The sequence below is a fragment of the Bufo bufo genome, chromosome 2 (assembly GCF_905171765.1).
Source record: "Bufo bufo chromosome 2, aBufBuf1.1, whole genome shotgun sequence".
In the NCBI taxonomy this organism is placed as follows: domain Eukaryota; kingdom Metazoa; phylum Chordata; class Amphibia; order Anura; family Bufonidae; genus Bufo; species Bufo bufo.
The window spans coordinates 291,363,043-291,388,641 of record NC_053390.1 but is presented as its reverse complement, the minus strand read 5'-3'; the positions used below and the strand labels follow the sequence as shown (position 1 = coordinate 291,388,641).

The following is a 25,599-nucleotide window of genomic DNA, read 5'->3' as shown; positions in this document are numbered from 1 at the left end:
GTCACTCTACCTGCCTTTTTTGGTGTCTCACAACCTAGAAACGCTCTCCATTCTACAAACTGCAATATTAGGTCCCTTTCCCTCTCATGTAAGAGTAAATTACACAACGATGAAATACATAGCACACGGTGGTAATGTAAAACTTTACTCTGTCTCAGTTCAATCTAAACATTTTAGCGTTGAACTTTTTTTTTATAGAAGTTTGTAAATGTGTCAGATTATGTGCCAATTCATACTGTACATTATAAAAGAGACAAACGACAAGTCGGATGGACCTTTTTTAATAAATCACCCAGGCTCGGGTGTTTCGGTTTCCAATAAAAAATAAATATTTATAAACAAGGGTTCAAGAACTACAATTTTTAAAACTTTCAGAAAAGCACATGCCTGTTAAGTAAAAACGATGGAAACATTTTACAAGAAAACATTGACTTGAGACGTGTACTGGCTTCCCCCCTTGGTGAATCAACTTCTATCCCTCAGAAAATAGAGCAAGTTGTGTAGAATAATTCAGTCTCCTCTTGCAATAAGATCCTCAATATAAGCGTCCAACTCATCATCCGTATTTATATCAATATCCTAGAAAGAAATCAAAGACATTTGTAATGAGACAATTCATTTTCTACATTGCTCTCTGAAGCTGGAAAACCAAATGCTCTGTTTCTACGAGTTGGGACCGATCATAAACATATTCTAGCAACATCTATTTTCAACCCCAAGAGAGGAATCCTAGGGATATCCAATTATGATATACACAGGGATCATATTTGAGAGGATCCCCAGTGGGATATTTTGTGATCAAACTAAGTTGAAACTTAACCTTTATTTCCAAAAAATAAGAAAATAAATAAATGCCCCAAAATAACAACCAATATAGGGGAAGGGGGAGTTAAAACTATCAGCTGACTAAGGCTACTTTCACACTTGCGCTTTCCCTTTCCGCTATTGAGATCCGTCATAGGATCTCAATAGTGGGGGAAAACGCTTCTCCTTTGTCCCCATTTATTGTCAATGGGGACAAAACTGAAGTGAACAAAACGGAATGCACCAGGATGCATTCTGTTCCATTTGGTTGAGCCCCCATCATGCACAGAATAACGCTGCAAGTAGCGTTTTTCTGTCCGCGATGTGGTGTGGACCAAGACGGATACGTCATGACTCACAATGTCAGTCAATGGGGACAGATCAGTTTTCTCTGACACAAACAGTCTTGGCTAAAGATAATACAACCGGATCCATTCATAACGGATGCAGACGGTTGTTATTATCATGACGGATAGTTTTATGAGGCTGTTTAGAATACAAGCACAATCTGTCAATATTAGTCAGCTGATAGTTTTAATACCCCTTTCCCCTATATTGGTTGTTATTTTTGGGCATTTATTTTTTTTTAATTTTTTTTTTAATAAAGGTTAAGTTTTAACTTATATTTGAGAGAATCCCCAGTTGGATATTTTGTGATCAAATTGATCACTGTGTATATCAAATATATTCTAGGCGAGGGTTATTCTTTTCATATAACTTACATTGTGATCTTCCTGAATTTCATCTATGTATCTTAATTAAAATGGCTGCTTATAAATATTCATTAGGGTCCAGCCCTCTTAGAATACATAATTAAGCAGCTAGCTTCCTCTACATGCAGTTTGCCTTGTCATGTGGCCTCACGTACACACTGCTGCTACTTAAAAGGATTGTCCGGTGAGCTAAAAAGAAATAGAAATATTTGTATTGACATCAGTGAAGCAACTTACCCACACGACTGTCATTTCAGTTTCTCCCCCACAGCTTACCATTACCCGCAAGACGGAACATCTTTACCATGAATGCTAGATACATTGCATGCCAGTTTCATCAGGGCAGTCTCTAAGGACATATTTATAGTGGCACTGGTGATTATTGTACATGGGGAAAGGGGCTAATGCAGTCAGCAGACGTCTGACAATGCACTTCACCAGGTATGACTAAAGGACCTGTAAGCAGTTACGTGGTAGCAGGAGGTCACCCTGGCCTTCTTTGATCAGGAAGTGCTGGACAGTTCCTCGGCAATATTTAATTTTAAAAAAGTTACATAGTACAACACAGGAAATCTCCGTACACTGGATAGCGTAAAGTAAGAGCAGAGAACTCAGCAGAACTGAGCCCCATTGCACCAGGTCAGAAATGGAGAGGTGGTCACACGTGTGCAGTTCTTTCCATTCACTGCAATAGCTCTTGCGAAAATAGCTGAGCACTGTGACTCATAGCACTCAACTATTTTCTGAACTACTACTGAAGTCAATGGAGCGCTATGAAGTGACTATTATGTTCATAATATACGTACATTTTGTATCTGCCAATTGTATGGCAATGCTTTTGTTATTCCTGTACAACCCTGCTATTGTTTCAATGCAAACATGTTAAAAAAATAAAATTTCAAACATTTTTTGGTGGGTCATCTCTCCATTTATTAATAATTAAAAAAAATATGAGTGGCGAGATAACCCCATTAAAGTAGTTGTCCATAATTAACAATCCTTATTGTAAGCAAGGTCTACCCCGCCATAAGACAACTATAGGGAGAGAAACCCAACAATCCCTGAAATCTGGGGGAATGTGTCAGCAAATGTTTAATATCCCTGTAGTACCACTGCAGGAAAAATAAAGCATTATACAGCTCTCATCATAATCTGTCCATGTACAGGGCAGACATGCTGGGCCTTCCAGACTGAGGATCAGACTCTGATCAACTAGTAGATGAAGGTCCTAAATGAGAGAAACTCATCACTTGACCCAGAATTCCCTGAGTATCTGAATATGGCCTTTACCAACCAGAAAATCTCTTGATGCTAAAAGACAGTTTTTAAAGAAAATAAAGCTCTCAAAATCCACAAAAGAAAGCAATTCCTTACGAAACACCAGACCTCACCTCTTGAACTTTCTGTAACAGCGACACAATGTTGGTCCTTAATTTCTGCAGCTTTTCTTCAGCTTCTCTGCATTTCTTTTCTGCAGTGCGCTGCATCTCTTCACAGGTTTTCGCACGAAGGTCAGCACGGCTCTGGTATGAGTTGCACAAGTTCTGCAGACCCACTTCATACTGCTTAAAGTAATCTTTCTAAAGGGAAGAGTGGACAACCTAAGGAATCAGATACAGGATAGAAGCTGTCTGGTTCTTATGAATGCAGGATTGTTTTATCTTCCTGGTGAGGCCCTATTCACATGTAAGTGTTCAGCATCACTGATTTTTATCTAAAACCAGGAGCGGATCCTCTACCAAGATAAGGTATGGGTTCTGTGTGTTGGTCCTGCTCCTGGTATTGGCTCACAAATCACTGATGAAACACGGACGTGATTAAGTCCTAACCTTTAACATTCCTAATTAAAAATGTTCTGCTGCCTAAGAAATAAAACACATAAGAAAGAAAAGTCTCATATATGAAAACTAATGCAGAGAATGGTGGCAACAGCAACCAATCAGATCACTTCTTTAATATTCATGGTCTATATTAATAAAATTACTATATTTACTTCTACAATACACTTTCTACATCTGGGTAAAAGTAAAACAACAGCAATGTCACAGTATTTGAGGGATGGCACTGGTAAAGGCCCTTCCTGAGTTCTGCAAGGGGTTCCAGTCACTACTGATGGCAAAAATAAAGCAGGATGCAGAAATCCAAAAGTAAACAGTTAACAGGACCTGTTGATGACCAATTGGATCCATCATATATGAAAGATCAGTCACAACATCATGGCTTGTTATATCCACAAGCCTTTACACAAGTGTGAACATAGCCTGTACTGGTGTGGACAAAGGTTCAGATTAAAGTTTTTTTTTCAAGATTTTAATCCTCAGGATAGGTCATCAGTTTCTGAACGGTAGGGGTCCGACACCCAGGACCCATGCCCATCCTTGGTTTAAGTGTACCTGCACACAATGCGGATTATGTGGGTTTTTTCTGCATTGATTTTTGTGCAGAAAAAACACAGCATAATACAGTACCAGCAAAGTGAATGAGATCTGGCAAATCTCACGTACGCTTTTTTTTTTTTCTTCCGTGCGGAAATTCAGATTTTAGAAACCTCAGCATGTCAATTGCGATTCTGCACTTTCTGGTGGTTTTCCCCATAAACTTCAATGGGTTGTTTACATAAACAAAAAATCCGAATGATAATCCGCAACAAAAAACTGCAAAAAACTGCACAGAAAGACACACCAAAACCGTGATAAATAGTGCGGATCAGGAAGCCTACATAACATATATATTTTTTTTTATTTAGTAAAATTTTTGAAATATATTTTCGGCACATAATATGTCACCCAAGAATTTATAAAAGACAGCTGGGGGACATTTACAATTTTTTTTAAAATTTTGCACTTTTTCGATTATAACTGGGGCCTCAAAAGGAGCCAAAATTACAGGAGAAAACAGCCCCTTGTTGGAGCACTGTGTAGAGGCATAGCTGATCTGGGTCTGCTAAGAACCAGCACCTCTGTTTTGCCCAAAAACACCCAGTGACTGCGTGATTGCCGGGTCCAATAGAGGAAGTGGCACAGTTACTTCCAGTTTTCACTGCACAGCACTCATTGAGCACTCTGCACTAAGAGAGGGAGAAGGCAGACGTGGTAATAAACTACCTCCCCAGCTAGATTATGGGAGGTTTATTTCTGTGTCATACGTGTATGGCCCTTGATCACTACAGTTGAAAATACACTGTAAAGTATGTGGGCACCCTACAAATTAGGCTACCCCACAGTTAGACTGCCACTACTCCTTCATTGTTTTGATGCAGTTTTTGAAGCTAAAACTAGGGGCGGATTCAAAAAAGCAGAATCAATCCTATATACTTTCCCTTTACCCGATCAAAACCAGTACTGGCACCCTAAGACTGGGTTTACACGTTCAGGTTTTAGATGCAATTTTTGAAGCCATAAGTAGGAGTGGATAGGGAAAAAAAAAAGAACATTTCCTATATATGTTCTCTCTCGTTGTAATCCACAGCTGGGTTTGGCTTTCAAAGCAACATGTAAGTACCTGAACACTTAATCCCAGGCTCAGGCTGGGTTTACCTTTTACGGATTTTGTTGCAGTAAACATCCAGCAAAAATCTGCAGTGTAAAAAGCATGTAGAGTTTTACCACAATTGGTTGACATGGTTTTATGCATGCACCTTATCATAAATTAAGCACATTAAATGGCAGTGCGTGCGCCTTTTCTAGTCTCAGTCTACTGATTCCGGGGAAAAAAAAGTAGTAAATTTGCCAGGGCCAGAGTTCCGGCACAGCCCCCGCTCCACCCCATCTGGTGTACTTAGCATAAAAAAGTTTCAAGGAGACAGTTATAGGCAGTAAAAAGCCAAATATGTCCGACACTGTCCTATGTAAGTTAGAATGGATAAAAACTGTCTTGGGTGAATTTATTTTCATCACTTACCAGTGGGAAGGCTATAAGATCCTCAGCACTCATTGTACTCAGTTCACTCTTGGTTATAGGAAAATTGGGTGGTAAAAAATATCGTAAGCAGTTCCTGAAATAGAGAGAAATGACATTACATCACTGCATTTAGATGAATTCCTTCACACACCTCTTTTATAGATTTGATAAAAATCCTAGCGCTAAACACATTGGGGGAGATTTATCAAAACTGGTGCAAAGGAAAACTGGCTTAGTTCACTATAACAACCAAATTGATTCTTTCATTTTTCAAAGGAGATCTGACAAATGAAAGGATGAATCTGATTGGTTACTATCGGCAACTAAGGCTACTTTCACACCTGCGTTCGGTGCGGATCCGTCTTGTATCTGCACAGACGGATCCGCACCGATAATGCAAATGCTTGTATCCGTTCAGAACGGATCAGTTTGCATTATTCTTTAAAAAAAAAAGTCTAAGTCAAAACGGATCCGTCCTGACATACAGTACAGACCAAAAGTTTGGACACACCTTCTCATTCAAAGAGTTTTCTTTATTTTCATGACTATGAAGGCATCAAAACTATGAATTAACACATGTGGAATTATATACATAACAAACAAGTGTGAAACAACTGAAAATATGTCATATTCTAGGTTCTTCAAAGTAGCTTCAAGAGGTAGTCACCTGAAATGGTCTTCCAACAGTCTTGAAGGAGTTCCCAGAGATGCTTAGCACTTGTTGGCCCTTTTGCCTTCACTCTGCGGTCCAGCTCACCCCAAACCATCTCGATTGGGTTCAGGTCCGGTGACTGTGGAGGCCAGGTCATCTGGCGCAGCAACCCATCACTCTCCTTCATGGTCAAATAGCCCTTACTTTCAAAGTTTTCCCAATTTTTCGGCTGACTGACTGACCTTCATTTCTTAAAGTAATGATGGCCACTCGTTTTTCTTTACTTAGCTGCTTTTTTCTTGCCATAATACAAATTCTAAGTCTATTCAGTAGGACTCTCAGCTGTGTATCCACCTGACTTCTCCTCAATGCAACTGATGGTCCCAACCCCATTTATAAGGCAAGAAATCCCACTTATTAAACCTGACAGGGCACACCTGTGAAGTGAAAACCATTTCAGGGGACTACCTCTTGAAGCTCATCAAGAGAATGCCAAGAGTGTGCAAAGCAGTAATCAAAGCAAAAGGTGGCTACTTTGAAGAACCTAGAATATGACATATTTTCAGTTGTTTCACACTTGTTTGTTATGTATATAATTCCACATGTGTTCATTCATAGTTTTGATGCCTTCAGTGTGAATCTACAATTTTCATAGTCATTAAAATAAAGAAAACTCTTTGAATGAGAAGGTGTGTCCAAACTTTTGGTCTGTACTGTATATTGGAAGTCAATGGGGGACGGATCCGTTTTCAATTGCACCATATTGTGTCAGTGAAAACGGATCCGTCCCCATTGACTAAGGCTACTTTCACACTAGCGTTCGGGGCTCCGCTTGTGAGCTCCGTTTGAAGGGGCTCACAAGCGGCCCCGAACGCATCCGTACTGCCCTAATGCATTCTGAGTGGACGCGGATCCGCTCAGAATGCATCAGTCTGGCAGCGTTCAGCCTCCGCTCAGCAAGCGGACACCTGAACGCTGCTTGCAGCGTTCGGGTGTCCGCCTGGCCGTGCGGAGGCAAACGGATCCGCCCAGACTTACAATGTAAGTCAATGGGGACGGATCCCTTTGAATTTGACACTATATGGCTCAATTTTCAAACGGATCCGTCCCCCTTTGACTTTCAATGTAAAGTCTGGACGGATCCGTCTGAAGCTACTTTCACACTTAGAATTTTTTCTACAATATAATGCAGACGGATCCGTTCTGAACGGATCCCAAGTCTGCATTATATGAGCGGATCCGTCTGGGCAGCCGCTCTGAACGCTAGTGTGAAAGTAGCCTTAGGCTACTTTAACACTCGCGTTTTGTGTGGATCCGTCATGGACGAATCCGTTCACATAATACAACCGTCTGCATCTGTTCTGAATGGATCCGCTTGTATTATCTTTAACATAGCCAAGACGGATCAGTCTTGAACACCATTGACTTACATTGTGTGTCAGGACGGATCTGTTTGGCTCAGTTTCATCAGACGGACACCAAAATGCTGCAAGCAGCATTTTGGTGTCCGCCTCCAAAGCGGAATGGAGACTGAACTGATGCATTCTGAGCGGATCCTTTTCCATTCAGAATGCATTAGAATGCAAACTGATCCATTTTGGACCGCTTGTGAAAGCCCTGAACGGATCTCACAAACTGAAAGCCAAAACGCGAGTGTGAAAGTAGCCTTACATTGTAAGTCAGGACGGATCCGTTTGGCTCCGCATCGTCAGGCGGACACCAAAACTCTGCTGTCCGCCTCCAGAGCGGAATGGAGGCGCAACGGAGCCAAACTGATCCTTATCCATTCAGAGTGCATTGGGGCTCAACTGATCCGTTTTGGGCCGCTTGTGAGAGCCCTGAAACGGATCTCACAAGCAGACCCAGAAACGCCAGTGTGAAAGTAGCCTAAGCCAGTTTTCCTTTTCACTAGTTTTGATTTAAAATAAAATATCCCCAAGTAACTTTTTCTACTTACCTCCATTTCATCCCTTCATACAATTATGTGTCCTCCTAGCTCAGGACTATATGTCATATTCCATAACTCCTTGCCCTATTCTCTCCCAGTAACCCATGTGAATTACGGTCTGTGAGACTATACTGTGCAGTCACAGAGACAGGAAGTGACGCTATATGATAGACAATTGTCAATCATTTGGAGCAGCACACAGGACTGTTTCTGTTTAATTAACCCGAAATTAAGCTTTAAATTAACAATGCAAATTTTAAAATGCAAAAAGGCTGTCGGCTCACCGGAGGACTTGTGTAAGTTGTTCCACAGGAGCAAGGCAGGCGCTGGGCTCTGTTGTGTCAGGCTCTATTCGGGAGTTCTCAGAGGTAGAAGGCTCTGCCTGTTGTGTATCAGGCATCTGATGTTCTGGTGATGGTGGCCTCATGAGTCTCACATCATCACTGTCTTTCTCCACCCTGAAATCACACATTATTATGTCAAGTGTCTACCAGTGTACCATATACCTTCACCTTAAAGGGGTTTTCTGAGATTTTAATATTGATGACCTATCCTCAGGATAGGTCATCAATATCAGTTCTGAGAAGATCTGAAGAGAAGGCTGCCTTTTTTTTTTTTATTCAGATAATTTTTATTATTGCTTTTCAGTTTTTTAACATTATTATGTTATGCTTTAGACAATAAGTAGATTCATTGTAAGATACATACAGTAATTGTAGTATGGAACACATAGATACATAATCAAGTCATATATCCAATTATAGAATATTACAATATATAAGCACATAAACCGGTTAATAAAACCTCGCAACAGCAAGTAACTCCCCAGAGCAGGACAGAGTGATAATAATCCCAATAAGATTCCTCCTGTGAGAATTAGAGATGCGTACCATAAATAGCCCAAGGCCCTCCACTAACAATAGGATCTTATTTTTATCTCATCCCCCAGGGTTTCGGCACCACAAACCTCAATTGTAAACCATCACGCAGCACTGTTTCCCATTTGCGCATATAAACACAGTACATCCCAAGCAAGCATCCATACAGACTGTAAGCTGTACCATAACTCTATTTTGGTTGGTATGCTAATAATTTTGACATATACACCGCTCAAACAATATCCACAGTAACCTCCCCCCGCTCTTATTCCTAGCCCATACCTATCCGCCTCGATCATTACATTCACACGGAGCGCAATAATCCTCTTGTGAGCGCCAAGGCTGCCTTCTTTTTAACCAGCTGATCTAGAAGGGGTGCTGGGTGTCGGACCCCTGCCGATCTGATATTGATAACCTATCCTGAGGATAGGTCATCAATATTAAAATGTAAAATAATGTGTATGTAAAATAGATATATATCTTACTGCCTTTAAGTAACTGTGCATCAAAAGCACACATTGCTATGCTCAATCTTCTTAATACTTTAAAAGTCCATAAACTGAAAGTTTTTATAGGGTACAGTACCATCGATCACGTGGCGTTGTATCTGTTGGAACATAATCAAACTTCACTTTCCAGCGAACAGCATTTTTTCCAGCCTCTACAGTAGTGACACGTCCTGTGAACCACTCCTTGTTTACGCGCACTTCTACATGTAAGCCTTTATCTGCAGAAAAAAAAATAGGCTTATACATAAAGGGGTATCCCCGAAAAAGCAATGATCACCTCTCTAATGCCGAAACCCCTACAGATGACTAGAACAGGGGTCCTGTTCGCAAGGCATCTGAACGGAGTCGCGTCCCACCCATTCATGCACATGCTCCATTTAAAGTTTGTTGTGCCTTTTCATAAGTAAATGCATTGATATCCAATTATTCTAGTCAAGATGGATGTTCATTGCCTTTAAGAGCCATGCTCGACTATAGTTACAATTTTGTATGTCTTGAGTAGGCCGAAGTAAGGTCGCACAAAGATTTCTGCTTTTTAGTGTTATTCTTCTCATGAATGTACTGGTCTGAGAAGAGGCTTCCTTGTCTACTTATAAATTTATGATGGGAGATAAAGATAAGCTCTATGCAGCTGGTGATAATTACCTATACAATTAGGTATTTATTAATGAAGTAAAAATATAATATTCATGTATTTATTTAATGAGCCTTAGTCCTTAGCATAAAACAATCAGTAGGACACATATATATATTACTTTATATTTTATGGTTGTATGTTATGAAGACAAAATGCATCCAGTATATTATATATATTTCTCATTAGGAGAATATTCGTCTCTAAAAGAGTGTCTAAAGATGTGTGTTTTGTAACAATTAATCACATCTTTGGTATGACAGGAGGTACTGATATCTCTGTGAGAAAACAAGGCCATTCATATCATTATGGTCCATAAATCAACAATCTAAGAAACATTCAGAGAGACGCCTAGAGGTCTGTCTCTAATTGCTACAAGTGTCAGAATTAATCCCTATAGCTTTGAATTAAAGCTTCTAAGGTCAAATGTATAGAATACGTTTTATTCAGACTTACATAAGTTAACCCTTTATACTATGATGCTAATAGCTTACACAGCAGTGCCACCTAGGTATGAGTAGGTGACATTACAACAGTAGCAAAAGTGCATTCTGGATAAGGTTATGATGTCATATTTTTTATCAATAGTCACGCCCATCCGATAATGATTGGAAAGTTCCAAACTAGGAAGGTGTGTCTAACTGATAAGTTTGTGGTCATAAACCACACAAAGAGAAAAGGATTAGAGAAAAAAGGAAAGAGGGGGGACAAGTTGAGCTCTCTAGAGGGGTCTATCAAGATGAAAGCCATGGTGAAATGCGCTATGATGGACCACCCAGCTTTTCTAGGAGCAGAAGTGAGATTCCTACTAGGACTAGGTAAGAGACACAGAAAATTATATTTCATTTTATTAAGACTAATTTGATAGTGTGGGTGAAATTATACCATCTAGATTGGCGAATAAATAAATTAATTGATCATCTCCATATTGAGATGTAGTAGTCTTAGGATATTGTGAGGCTTCATTCTACCTGCAGAAGAATCAAGACTCATAATCTAGCAAATCATTAAATAATTGATTAGATATATATATATATATATATATATACAGTACAGACCAAAAGTTTGGACACACCTTCTCATTCAAAGAGTTTTCTTTATTTTCATGACTATAAAAATTGTAGATTCACACTGAAAGCATCAAAACTATGAATTAACACATGTGGAATTATATACATAACAAACAAGTGTGAAACAACTGAAAATATGTCATATTCTAGGTTCTTCAAAGTAGCCACCTTTTGCTTTGATTACTGCTTTGCACACTCTTGGCATTCTCTTGATGAGCTTCAAGAGGTAGTCCCCTAAAATGGTTTTCACTTCACAGGTGTGCCCTGTCAGGTTTAATAAGTGGGATTTCTTGCTTTATAAATGGGGTTGGGACCATCAGTTGCGTTGAGGAGAAGTCAGGTGGATACACAGCTGATAGTCCTACTGAATAGACTGTTAGAATTTGTATTATGGCAAGAAAAAAGCAGCTAAGTAAAGAAAAACGAGTGGCCATCATTACTTTAAGAAATGAAGGTCAGTCAGTCAGCCGAAAAATTGGGAAAACTTTGAAAGTAAGGGATATTTGACCATGAAGGAGAGTGATGGGGTGCTGCGCCAGATGACCTGGCCTCCACAGTCACCGGACCTCAACCCAATCGAGATGGTTTGGGGTGAGCTGGACCGCAGAGTGAAGGCAAAAGGGCCAACAAGTGCTAAGCATCTCTGGGAACTCCTTCAAGACTGTTGGAAGACCATTTCAGGGGACTACCTCTTGAAGCTCTTCAAGAGAATGCCAAGAGTGTGCAAAGCAGTAATCAAAGCAAAAGGTGGCTACTTTGTAGAACCTAGAATATGACATATTTTCAGTTGTTTCACACTTGTTTGTTATGTATATAATTCTACATGTGTTAATTCATAGTTTTGATGCCTTCATAGTAATGAAAATAAAGAAAACTCTTTGAATGAGGTGTGTCCAAACTTTTGGTCTGTACTGTATATATAGTCACAACAATAGACAATCACAGTCTGCTTAAACTAATAACACAAAGAATTAAATGTTACCATGTTTTTATTGAACACACCATGTAAACATTCACAGTGTAGGTGGAAAAAGTATGTGAACCCTTGGATTTAATAACTAGTTGAACCTCCTTTGGCAGCAATAACTTCAAACAAACGTTTCCTGTAGTTGCAGATCAGACGTGCACAACAGTCAGGAGTAATTCTTGACCATTCCTCTTTACACAACTGTTTCAGTTCAGCAATATTCTTGGGATGTCTGGTGTGAATCGCTTTCTTGAGGTCATGCCACAGCATCTCAATCGGGTTGAGGTCAGGACTCTGACTGGGCCACTCCAGAAGGCGTATTTTCTTCTGTTTAAGCCATTCTGTTGTTGATTTACTTCTATGCTTTGGGTCGTTGTCCTGTTGCAACACCCATCTTCTGTTGAGCTTCAGCTGGTGGACAGATGGCCTTAAGTTCTTCTGCAAAATGTCTTGATGAACTTGGGAATTCATTTTTCCTTCGATGATAGCAATCCATCCAGGCCCTGACGCAGCAAAGCAGCCCCAAACCATGATGCCCCCACCACCATACTTCACAGTTGGGATGAGGTTTTGATGTTGGTGTGCAGTGCCTCTTTTTCTCCACACATAGTGTTTTGTGTTTCTTCCAAACAACTCAACTTTGGTTTCATCTGTCCACATAATATTTTGCCAGTACTGCTGGAAGTCGATTCGCTCATCCCTAATTACAAACTTACAAGGATTACTCAGTGGTGTGGAAATCGTATCGCCCAACAACCAGGACATGCAGTTCCGAGCGCTGGGCAGGTAGTTTGTTCAGTAGCTTAGCCCTGCTGCAGGGCAAGTAGCAGGGCTCAGATGGCTTTGTTTACAGGAGCAGTGGACGCAGTGGATCGGTGACGAGCTGGGCGTGGAGAGGCGTTCCCATGGTGATGGGGACACTTTAAGTAAAAATATACCATCGGATTGGAGAAAACTCTGATCTGATAGTATGTTCCCATGGTGATGCACCTCTGACAGGGCGCTGCGATCCGCAGCCAGCACCTAAGGGGTTAATTGCACGGACAGCAGCTCCCTGTCAGAGGTCAGGTGCCGGGAATGTTTCTACAATGTTTGCATTGGTGGGCAGTGCGCCCTCCCCCCAGTATTGAAATCATTGGTGGGCAGTGCACCCTCCCCCCTCCATCATTGGTGGCAGCGGCAGTTCGAATCGGAGTCCCAGCAGTGTAATGCTGGGGCTCTGATCGGTTACCATGGCAGCCAGGACGCTACTGTCTGCCATGGTCAGTTACTCAGCAGCATTATACTTACATGGGAACGACTCTGTGTTAGAATATACCATCGGATCTGAGTTTTCACGATCGTGAACACTCAGATCTGAAAAAGCTAATAACGAGATTTTTGTATAACTTACCAGTAAAATCTCTTTCTCGCTCTTCCTTGGGGGACACAGGAGACCATGGCTATAGCTCAGCTCCCTAGGAGGCGTGACACTAAGTGAAAACTGTTAAGCCCTCCTCCAGCAGCTATACCCTCAGCCTGGAGAGAGAGACAGCCAGTTGCGTGTCCAAGTAGTGAGAAAAGGCAATGACCAACAATGTGGACCCAACCAGCCAACTACCCAACGGGGTAAACCAAGTCTGTAACCGTGTATTAAAAACAAATGAATGGGTGGGTGCTGTGTCCCCCAAGGAAGAGCGAGAAAGAGATTTTACTGGTAAGTTATACAAAAATCTTGTTTTCTCGCCCATTTTCCTTGGGGGACACAGGAGACCATGGGACGTCCGAGAGCAGTCCAAGAGGGGAGGGACCACAGCTCCAAGGCGAAGCACCCGTAGGTATCAAAGAACCACCGCCTGCAAAAAACAGGCGGCCCAAGGCAGCATCCGCCGATGCATGAGTATGCACCCTGTAGAACTTGGTAAAGGCATGCAAGAAAGACCAGTGGCCGCCGTGCACAAATGTTGGGCCGAAACCCGATGTCTCTGGCCCAAGAGACACCGACCGCTCTGGTGGAATGAGCGGCGACACCGAAAGACGGCACCTTGCCCCTGGTGCGGTAACCTCTGCAAAACCGACTTAGAGGCCAGCAACCCTATCCGTTACCACAAAAAGAGTCCGAGCGCCGAAAGGAGTCGGTGATCTCCAAGTAAATCTTCAAGACCCAAACAACGTCCAAGCAGCACAGTGTCCGTTCCCAGGGGTGGGAAGGGGAGGAGAGGACGATGGCCTCGTCAAGATGAAAGGCAGATACCACCGTCAGAAGGAAGGAAGGGGAGACCAGCCTTGTCGTGGGGAAAGACAGAAAGGCTCGGAACAAGGAAAAAAAGGCTGCTAATTCAGACACCCATCTGAGAGACATGATGGCCACAAGGAACAGGACCTACAGGACAGAGGCGTAGAGAGATCTTCTGTAATGGGAAGCTTGGAGCGCCGACAGCACAGTATTTAGTTCCCAGGGCGGTACCGGGGGACGGTACAGAGGAACCAATGAGCCACCCCATGGAGGGGCCAGGGAACGCCGGAGGAGGAAGGATAGCGCCGACACTTGACCCTTCAAGGAACAGAGTCCCAGTCCTAGGCCGGACTGGAGAAAGGACCGAACCGTGGGGAGAGAAAGGCGGAGTGGGGGAACGCCCAGCTTCCCACAGAACCGCAGGTAAGATTTCCAAAACCGATAATAGACCCTGGACAAAGCACGTGATCAGGCGCAGACCAGTAGCAAGGGCGGAAGAGTCCGGCAAAGCTGGTTCATCGGCCCAAGAGCAACTCCGTCCCGTAGCCACCTGGAGTGGGGGAGCAGAAGAGCGGACGGAAGGAACCGAAGGGGTCCGTCCAGTAGCCTACAGATGCCAGGACAAGTCAGGCTAAAGTCCATGTCGATGGTGCCACCGGAGGAAGGGGTTCTACCATTTCTTTGAGGAAGGTTTAAGGATAATAATTGACCGAAGAGTAGTCCTCAAGCAGGGACAACAGCAGGAAGGGATGAGGATGGCCTTGCTGTAGAATGCAATGCAGCTACCCCCAGTACAACAGGAAGATAGTAGTCACGGAACAAAAAACGGCAGGTAAGGCAGAGACAACTAACCTCGAGACGGATGAGGTATAATTGAGGGCAACATCACTACCTCAGACACGAGCGAACGGATTACCAGTAAGGGAGTGAGAGGCTACGGCCTACCAGTTAAGGGCCAATATGGCAAGGAATAGAAGGTAAGTGCCGGAAGCGCTACCGTTACCACTGTAGAGACCCAGATTCAAGCCTGGGGGGTCAACTTACCGAGAAGGTAAGTTTACAGCAGGACCTCTGCCTAGAAATGGAAAAACGCAATCTGTGAGGACAGAACGCGGTAGGTACGGTAAGTGGGCACATGGCCAGTACAGCTAGTGTGAACAAGGGAGACGGTTCGAGGTCACAACAGGAACTCCGGAACCATCCAAGACAACAACCATACTCTACCGAGGAGAGGGCTGTGAAGGAACAGCCTCTGAAGCCAAAATAGAGCAGACGAGAAGAAGCAGTCGAGGCAGACGCCGGCATAACCCCTCCAACCGAAAGGAGGAGTGGGTAACAGGGTAGTCAGAGTAGGACAGCTCAAAGGCATAACACCCGATACTCTGTGTGTCGCCCGGCTCACCGCCTCGCAGAAAGCGAACACCCTGAAGAACCCAGGGTGGAGGTCCCCCGGACCTGGCATAACCGAAGCACCTAAGAGAAGTTGGGTGACCCTCCAAAAGAGAGCGGCCCGAAACTGGCAGCAGAGCGGCACTAAAGTGCAGAGGGCGCCCATAGCAAGGACTCATACCACACCACATCCGAAGAGGAGGGAATGGTAGTAGGTGAGGGAACCGCAGTCCCGCCAGAGCTAACGTAGAATACGAAGGGCGCTGCAGACAGCCCTCTCGTCCATGAGACCGCTTGCGCAGGGAAGCAAAGCAGGAGGACAAAATGGGTACGCATCCAGGAGCCATGAACACTCCACAGGTAGAAGGGCCAACGAGCATGGTGGATACTGCCACAAGCGGAACCGCAAAATACTGTCCAAACCCAAGAATGAGCACATCGGTGCAGGCAGAGAGCAAGTAGACCACGTCCGGGACCAGGTGGAAGCAGAATGATCTCTTCGGAGAAGAGTGTAAGGTGTGCGGCTAGTATCGTATCCCAAGAGAAACACGTATGTCATGGGAGGAAGGGGGACATACGTACGGTCAGCTCCGTAAGCAGTAAGAATGCCAACCCACCTACGGGAGGAAAAGGCATATACGGCCCATACAATGCACAGAGAGCGCATGAATGTTCACCCACTGTAAATATTCACTCTGGGAAGGGGGGCCATCGACAGAGCTCCACAGTATCTACAGAAGGAGGGCCGCCTATGGAAAGGGGGGCATGCACCTGGCCAGCTCTACCGAGATCAGGCTGCAGCGTCCAGCGCAGCCAACAAGACTTCCATAGCGTACAACTTTGATACGAATTATTATTATTATTATTTTTTTTTAAATAACACAGCCTCTCTGAGAGGCAGGAAGGGGCCATCATGCAGGCCCATGAGGAAGGCCCGGATCTCAGAGGGCCTCCTCTATACGGGAGCTGGCCCATGGAGATGGCCGGTACCTAAGGGGTTAAACTGGGAGCGGCGCGAAGGCATCCGCATGTACATGCCAGCCGCGGGTGCCCACCCTGCGGGCCGGAAGAGTCAGGGGCCCCGGAGAAGAAGAGCCGGAATTGCGGCCTAGTAGGCCGCGAAGCCGGGGCCTAAATTTGTGGCGCCCGGCCGACCGGGAAGTACCGACAGTCGCCGGGGCCAGGATGGACCCGGAGCGGCGCGAAGGCGTCCGCATGTACATGCCGGCCGCGGGAACTCACCCCGCGGCCGGAAGAGTCAGGCGACCGGGAGCTCGTGAATCCCCAAGCAGGGGCGGGCAGTGGAGGGTGTGGGGCAGCTTGGCGCAGGACTCTCGGCCCTGCCGCAGGGAAAGGAGGCAGAGCGGCTATACCATGGCTGCCGCGGAGGAGCGGTGAGGTGACCGCCAATGTCCCAATGGAGGTAGAAGGCAGGAGGGAAGGAGGGGAAGGGGCTGGGAGCACGGATTGCAGCCCTTACGACACCCCAGGAGTCAGCCTGCCCGAGTAAGCCCCCTGTTATCAGCCATTTCAGGGGAGAGTACCGAGGCCAGGGCCAGGGATGATTGTAGGACAGGAGACACCCAGGAGCCAGCCTGCCCGAGTATGGGGGGTCAGTCACGCAGGAGACCGGGGTGGTGGTGGTGAAGGGGGGGACATAGGGCTGGAGAAGCCACTCTCTCACCATCAGCCGTCTTCACCCTCGGTCCGTTCCAGCGGGGTCGCCCCTTCAGCTACTGGCACCGTAGTGGCAGGACGCTGGAAGAGGGACTTGGCGTGCGGGCGACCCTTGCGCTGGCGGGATGCAGGGGAGCTAGACTGCCCTGGTCCACCTTGCCTTCTGTGGGGGCGGCAGCAGTGCTGGTGACCGGCACTGGCGCAGCTCAACCCCGGGAGAAACAGAGAGGTCTATTGCGTCTCTGTTGTCCCTGATGGTCTGGAAGAAAAATAAAAATTTAAACAAGGAGAAAACAGCCCTGCAGAGCAGGGAGTGTCTTGCCTCCTTGGACACTAAGCAAAAACTGTCTGTCTCTCTCTCCAGGCTGAGGGTATAGCTGCTGGAGGAGGGGCTCCTAGGGAGCTGAGCTATACCCATGGTCTCCTGTGTCCCCCGAGGAAAATGGGCGAGAAAGTATTATTAAAGTAAATAATAAAGTGAAGTTCGGGTCCTCATTGACTTTAATGGGGTCCGGGTTCGAGGTCAAGTTCAGGTCAAGTTCGGTCCCGAACCCGAACTTTGACCTGAAGTTCGTCCGAACCCGGCGAACTTCACCGGGTTCGCTCAACACTAGCGGTGACCGAGCAGTGGGCGTAGAGCAGTGACGCAGCCGCGGTGACAGAGCGTGGTGTAGTGACAGCGTGGGGAAGAAGAAATGACAGAGCTGGAGGGGTGGAGCAATGAAAGGTTCTTTCACGTCTCCGGCTCGGGGGGAGGAGCAGTGACAGAGCCGTTACAGAGCCAGGGGCATTGATACAACTCTCAACTCTGCCAGCATCCCTCAGAGGACCCCATTTCTGCAGGTGTTGTCAAACTGGGAAGGTGAGGGGGGTCCTTTCCATGCCACATCAGCAGCTAATTTGCCTAAACCACCTAGAGGTACGGGTAGTAATGTGCTAAGAGCAAGAGTGTGCACTAAACTAATTGCTTTGATCACATTAAGGCCTTGTTCACACCAGGCAGTGCGTTCTGGCCTGATTCTGTCCAGAATGCACTGCACCGCATTGCGGACGGCTAACTATATTGTGGGGCAGGAGGGGGCGTAGTGGTCTGTTGAAGTGATTGGCACCATAACCATGCCCAACAGCTGCAATGCAATCGGCTGCACAGGATCACAAGGCACATTATGCCTGCGGTCCAGTCCAAATAAAATGCTGCAAGCAGCATTTTGACCGGACCTCAGGCATAATTGTGCCTTGCGATCTCGTGCATCCGATCGCCTGCGGCTGTGGTGCCATTCACTTCAATGGATTGTCACGCCCCTTCCTGCCCCACAACATAGTGAGCCGGCCGCGATGTAGTGCATTCTGGACAGAATCATCTGGTGTGAACGAGGACTAAACTTAGTCATTTCACACCACAAAGACTGGAACGCAAGCCAGCCACCTCCCTGCATAAGGAAGCGTGGTGGTGCATTGAAATATGTTTTTTATTTAAAATTATTTTTTGTATCAGGACAAGTAGATTGTCACGAGGGACAAGTAGATCGAGCTCGCGCTTTAGTCCTTCTACAAGTATTTTCTTATTTTTATTTCCACACCACTGTTAATATATAGGTTCAGTCTGATCTTGAGTAGAACCTGTCACCACAAAATGCAGCGCAATTTGCAGGCAGCATGTGATAGCAAGGAGCTCAACAGATTGAGATAGTTATATGGGAATAGATTCAGCAGTTCAGTTGTACATGGGCACTGCCTAGTTAGTGACTATCCCTGTATACACACACAGGGAATGCTATCTGGGCTGTCATGAACTCAGAAAGAGCAGAGATTTAAATGTATGAATGATATGTTTTATTGAATCTTTTCCCATAAAACTATATTTTAGTATTTTCAGCTCCACCTGCTCTATAACATGTTGCCTGCAGAATGCACTGCATTTTGTGTTGACAGGTTCCTATAAGCAGGAATGTATTTTCTTCCTGCCATTTGGCCTTAGCCAAGAAGTTAATAAGTCTCCTGAAAGATCCACCAACACTTCATCACCAAGCTGCATATGCATGTTATTTCTAGGAAATTATAGTGGGATTTTACACCTAATTTTGCATTATTATTTTCTTCAATGATTCAGTACAGTTGTCAAAACAACTCCCTCCCCCCCCCCCATATATGTAAGGTCTTATTAGTTACCTTTCTGAGCTGCTTTACTGGATACAACATCATCCACCTCTGGGCTGTCCAACTGCAATGATTTCAATGACACATTTGAGTCACGGGGAGTGTCAGAGTGTGTGTGTAGATTCTGCTCCAAAAAATTCAAAAAAGGATATGCAGATCAGCATTTATAAATATTACACATCCTCCGTACTACCTGTATAGTGTATAGTTTCATTACAATGCAAATAACTGTGAAATGCTTTAAATCACAATTCAGCTTATTGGTTAATAGACAGTACATTTTGGATAGTAGCGTTATTTGGCAATTATTCATGTTTTTCAACACATCAGGACACCCCCTCTTCCCTCCATTCAGAGAAAACTGTTAGGGTTATATAATAAGGGACTTATAACTATTTTAGTCGAAAAATAGTTGCAAGTACCTTTTGTAACCGGCCACATGGCTGGTTTTACACAGTGTTCAGCAGTTGGGTGGGATGGGGGCCATACCGGCACTCTAGTCCCAGAAAACGTATGCCTGGAAACAGGTGTAAATGTCAGCAAATAGTTTCTTCGGCAGTCAAAAGGACTGCCACAGATGCACTTAATTTATGATGAGGATAAGGGCTATGCACAAGGCCGTATTTTCGTCGAGCATCAGATCCACGTTTTTAGCAGATTGGATGCAGACCCAAAAAATAGAACATATCCTGTTCTTGTCCATTTTGCGGACAAAGATAGGACATTTCTAAAGTAGTAAAAAAAATAATAAAATATATAGAGGCAGGCTCTTGGTGGGTATCAGTGTTTTGCAGCAAAAACAGTTGTGGTCCTATGCAGGAGCCCTAAATTAGACGATTCTTAGAGGCAGCGCAAGGGGAAAAATAAAAGTCATAAAAGCCATTAGAATTCCTTCACACAATTTTTTACCACTAAAAAGTACAATAAAAACTGACTGCAGTTTTTTAGGCCTATTGTACTGGTCCTTTATTTCTAAGCAAATGTACTATTTTTTTTTATAGACCTTTTTATCTATAGGGAAACAGATGGAAAAATAGCTGAAAAAAATGGCAGTACTTCAGCAAGCTACATAAAGAAAAGAAAAAAACACCAGACACAAAAAACGCTACCAAATTGAAAAAAATAAAATAAAAAATCAAGTATGTCTTGCATTTGATATTTCCCATATAGTATGTTCACACGGCGTACTTTTCTGCACAGAAAACCGCATGGCATCTGAGCTGAAACTGCCTCCAAAAGTATTCAATGGGAGTCCATGCCACCGTTCACATGTCCATTCTTGCCGCTTTTACCACAATGACACCACAGGAAACTGCAATTCAGTGGAGTTAAACCCGACAGCACAAAATGGCAGAAATTGCCATTAAAAACCTGTGTGTGAATCCACCCTACTGAGAGTAAATAGATTACCGCCAATTGCTGGCATGCACCTCTACTTGCAACTTAAAGGGGTTCTGCCCTTTGTTTAAACTGATGATCTATCCTCTGGATAGATCATCAGCATCTGATCGGCAGGGGTCCGACACCTGGGACCCCACCGATCAGCTGTTTGAGAAGGCAGCGGCGCTCCAGGATAGATCAGTTTCAACAAAGTGCAGAACCCCTTTAAGGCCTCTTTCAGACGAGTGTGTCCTGTGCGGAAATCACGCTCCCTGTGTGAGCGTTATTTCCTGTTATGGACACTGCTCGTTTCACGGGACCGCAGGCATTCTAAATGATTTATAATGCTGTGTGTCTCTGTATGACCTTACTTCATGAAAATCTATTCCATGTCTCTGAATGGGGTTCTTTCTGCAACATGTGCTAAAATTTCTGCAAACCCGAGTCAGATCAATAGGGCAGTTGCAGATATTTCTGCAGCCTTCGAACAATCTCCAATGGCGAAAACTGCTATATGCAACTGCGTAGTAGACAACCATTCATCAAAAGATGATTTTTGAAGAAGACATTGTTTTATAGGGATTCTCCAAGACTTTTATATGGATGTCAGTGACAAACGGTTGAGGAAACTCCATTCACAAGCATCTTAAAAAAAAATCTGATGTGGAATCTAGGAATGCTGCAGATCAAATCCAAAGCATGCCCAATAGGTTACGTATTCTGGTCATGATTTTGCAATAGGTGAAATCCACAACTAAATCTGCAGTGAACACATGTAAACTATAGTAAGGATTTCCAGGACAGTTCTGTAGCACATTTGATACCCAACACAAATTGCAAATGAATGAAAAAAATTACACTTTAGAAACTGCAGCAATATAAAGACTTTTATAAAAACCAATTCAGGTACCTGAGGAAAGATCAAGTAAAATAATAAGATGACCATTTACCTTTGCCTCTTCCTCTTCATTCAGATCTTTTTTCTCTCGTTTCACTAATACTATCTTTGATCGTTTAGCCTTTTCAGGTTTACGCGAAGAGACCAGTTCCTCCTCCTCCTCCTCTTCTTCCTCCTCATCATCAATTACTATCTGTTGTGAACTTCTTTTTCTCACACTGTTTACCTGAGTTTGGAATCAAACAAATAATAAGCAACAATATCTTTATGTAAAAAAGAATTTATGTTGTCTGTCTGTTCTTTATTCAAGACCAAAACAGCTGGTCCAATCTGTACCAAATTTGGCATATAGGTTAATCAGGTGCTTCCAAAGGTTTTAGACTGGGTTTCAGCTCTTTAGGACCTGCCGTTCTTGAGGTATTTAAAAAAATACGAAAGCAAATATGGCACAATCACATGACCCAATAAAAGTTTGCAGATTCTTTTATTCTTACCTTTACTACCATACAGTCACATGTCCCCTATTGGCCAATAGAACCTTGCAGGTCCTTCATTCTTAGCCTCACTGACATACACACAGTTTAACACCAGGATCCCATACCAATCCAGCCCTTTTTTCCAGTGTTCCGGGGCCACTGAGGATATCAGTATAAGGTCTTATTCATATGTCAGTGTTTGGTCAGAACAGGAGCAAATCTACCTTATCTCTGTGTAGGCTTCTTTTCTGATTTTAGCTCACAATCAATTTCACTCTTTCAATTTCACTCACGCTGTGGATGTCACTGGTAAGGGGACGCTGTAGATGTCACTCTTATGGGGGCACTGTGGATCTCACTCTTACGGGGGCACTGTGGATCTCACTCTTATGGGGGCACTGTGGATCTCACTCTTACGGGAGCACTGTGGATCTCACTCTTATGGGAGCACTGTGGATCTCACTCTTATGGGGGCACTGTGGATCTCACTCTTACGGGGGCACTGTGGATCTCACTCTTATGGGGGCACTGTGGATCTCACTCTTATGGGGGCACTGTGGATCTCACTCTTATGGGGGCACTGTGGATCTCACTCTTATGGGGGCACTGTGGATCTCACTCTTATGGGGGCACTGTGGATCTCACTCTTATGGGGGCACTGTGGATCTCACTCTTATGGGGGCACTGTGGATCTCACTCTTACGGGGGCACTGTGGATCTCACTCTTACGGGGGCACTGTGGATCTCACTCTTACGGGAGCACTGTGGATCTCACTCTTACGGGGGCACTGTGGATCTCACTCTTACGGGGGCACTGTGGATCTCACTCTTATGGGGGCACTGTGGATCTCACTCTTATGGGGGCACTGTGGATCTCACTCTTATGGGGGCACTGTGGATCTCACTCTTATGGGGGCACTGTGGATCTCACTCTTATGGGGGCACTGTGGATCTCACTCTTATGGGGGCACTGTGGATCTCACTCTTATGGGGGCACTGTGGATCTCACTCTTATGGGGGCACTGTGGTTCTCACTCTTATGGGGGCACTGTGGATCTCACTCTTACGGGGGCACTGTGGATCTCACTCTTATGGGGGCACTGTGGATCTCACTCTTATGGGGGCACTGTGGATCTCACTCTTACGGGGGCACTGTGGATCTCACTTTTATGGGGGCACTGTGGATCTCACTCTTATGGGGGCACTGTGGATCTCACTCTTATGGGGGCACTGTGGATCTCACTCTTACGGGGGCACTGTGGATCTCACTCTTACGGGGGCACTGTGGATCTCACTCTTATGGGGGCACTGTGGATCTCACTCTTATGGGGGCACTGTGGATCTCACTCTTATGGGGGCACTGTGGATCTCACTCTTACGGGAGCACTGTGGATCTCACTCTTATGGGAGCACTGTGGATCTCACTCTTATGGGGGCACTGTGGATCTCACTCTTATGGGGGCACTGTGGATCTCACTCTTATGGGGGCACTGTGGATCTCACTCTTACGGGAGCACTGTGGATCTCACTCTTATGGGAGCACTGTGGATCTCACTCTTATGGGGGCACTGTGGATCTCACTCTTATGGGGACGCTGTAGATGTCACACTGTTATGAGAACACTGTGGATGTCTTTTAACCACACAAACAAACAACAAATGAAATATCACTTTTATGAGCTCTGTGTATATCACTGTTATGGGGCACTGTGGATATCACTGTTATGGGGCACTGTGGATGTCACTGTTATAGAGGCTCTGTGTATATCACTGTTATGGGGCACTGTGTATGTCACTGTTATGGGGCACTGTGGATGTCACTGTTATGAGGGCACAGTGAATATCACCGTTATAGGGGCACTGTGGATGTCACTGTTATGGGGCACTGTGTATGTCACTGTTATGGGGCACTGTGGATGTCACTGTTATGAGGGCACAGTGAATATCACCGTTATAGGGGCTCTGTGTATATCACTGTTATGGGGCACTGTGGATGTCACTGTTATGGGGCACTGTGGATGTCACTGTTATGGGGCACTGTGTATATCACTGTTATGGGGCACTGTGGATGTCACTGTTATGGGGCACTGTGTATATCACTGTTATGGGGCACTGTGGATGTCACTGTTATGGGGCACTGTGTATATCACTGTTATGGGGCACTGTGGATGTCACTGTTATGAGGGCACAGTGAATATCACCGTTATAGGGGCAATGTGGATGTCACTGTTATGGGGCACTGTGTATATCACTGTTATGGGGCACTGTGGATGTCACTGTTATGGGGCACTGTGTATATCACTGTTATGGGGCACTGTGGATGTCACTGTTATGGGGCACTGTGGATGTCACTGTTATGAGGGCACTGTGGATGTCACTGTTATGGGGCACTGTGGATGTCACTGTTATGAGGGCACAGTGAATATCACCGTTATAGGGGCACTGTGGATGTCACTGTTATGGGGCACTGTGTATATCACTGTTATGGGGCACTGTGTATGTCACTGTTATGGGGCACTGTGTATATCACCGTTATGGGGCACTGTGGATGTCACTGTTATGAGGGCACAGTGAATATCACCGTTATAGGGGCTCTGTGTATATCACTGTTATGGGGCACTGTGGATGTCACTGTTATGGGGCACTGTGGATGTCACTGTTATGGGGCACTATGGATGTCACTGTTATGGGGCACTGTGTATATCACTGTTATGGGGCACTGTGGATGTCACTGTTATGGGGCACTGTGTATATCACTGTTATGGGGCACTGTGGATGTCACTGTTATGAGGGTACAGTGAATATCACCGTTATAGGGGCTCTGTGTATATCACTGTTATGGGGCACTGTGGATGTCACTGTTATGGGGCACTGTGTATATCACTGTTATGGGGCACTGTGGATGTCACTGTTATGGGGCACTGTGTATATCACTGTTATGGGGCACTGTGGATGTCACTGTTATGAGGGCACAGTGAATATCACCGTTATGGGGCACTGTGGATGTCACTGTTATGGGGCACTGTGTATATTACTGTTATGGGGCACTGTGGATGTCACTGTTATAGGGGCTCTGTGTATATCACTGTTATGGGGCACTGTGGATGTCACTGTTATGGGGCACTATGGATGTCACTGTTATGGGGCACAGTGAATATCACCGTTATAGGGGCACTGTGGATGTCACTCTTATGGGGACGCTGTAGATGTCACACTGTTATGAGAACACTGTGGATGTCTTTTAACCACACAAACAAACAACAAATGAAATATCACTTTTATGAGCTCTGTGTATATCACTGTTATGGGGCACTGTGGATATCACTGTTATGG

The 25,599-nt window shown here is 44.6% G+C and overlaps 1 protein-coding gene across 4 annotated transcripts in view; it reads right to left on the bottom strand.

The window, feature by feature from the left end:
* Positions 1-265: 265 nt before the first annotated feature.
* Positions 266-25,599, bottom strand: part of MORC2 (MORC family CW-type zinc finger 2) — a 119,834-nt gene continuing 94,500 nt past the window's right edge. For all 4 annotated transcript variants that reach the window (XM_040416716.1, XM_040416717.1, XM_040416714.1 and 1 more), the window contains exons 21-27: positions 21,844-22,017; positions 19,526-19,637; positions 9,481-9,622; positions 8,302-8,475; positions 5,418-5,511; positions 2,909-3,097; positions 266-579 (exon numbers count right to left, since the gene is read on the bottom strand). In XM_040416716.1, coding sequence (XP_040272650.1) covers positions 511-579; positions 2,909-3,097; positions 5,418-5,511; positions 8,302-8,475; positions 9,481-9,622; positions 19,526-19,637; positions 21,844-22,017 — 954 coding nt within the window. In that variant the 3' untranslated portion in view covers positions 266-510. The remainder of the gene's footprint in view (positions 580-2,908; positions 3,098-5,417; positions 5,512-8,301; positions 8,476-9,480; positions 9,623-19,525; positions 19,638-21,843; positions 22,018-25,599) is intronic.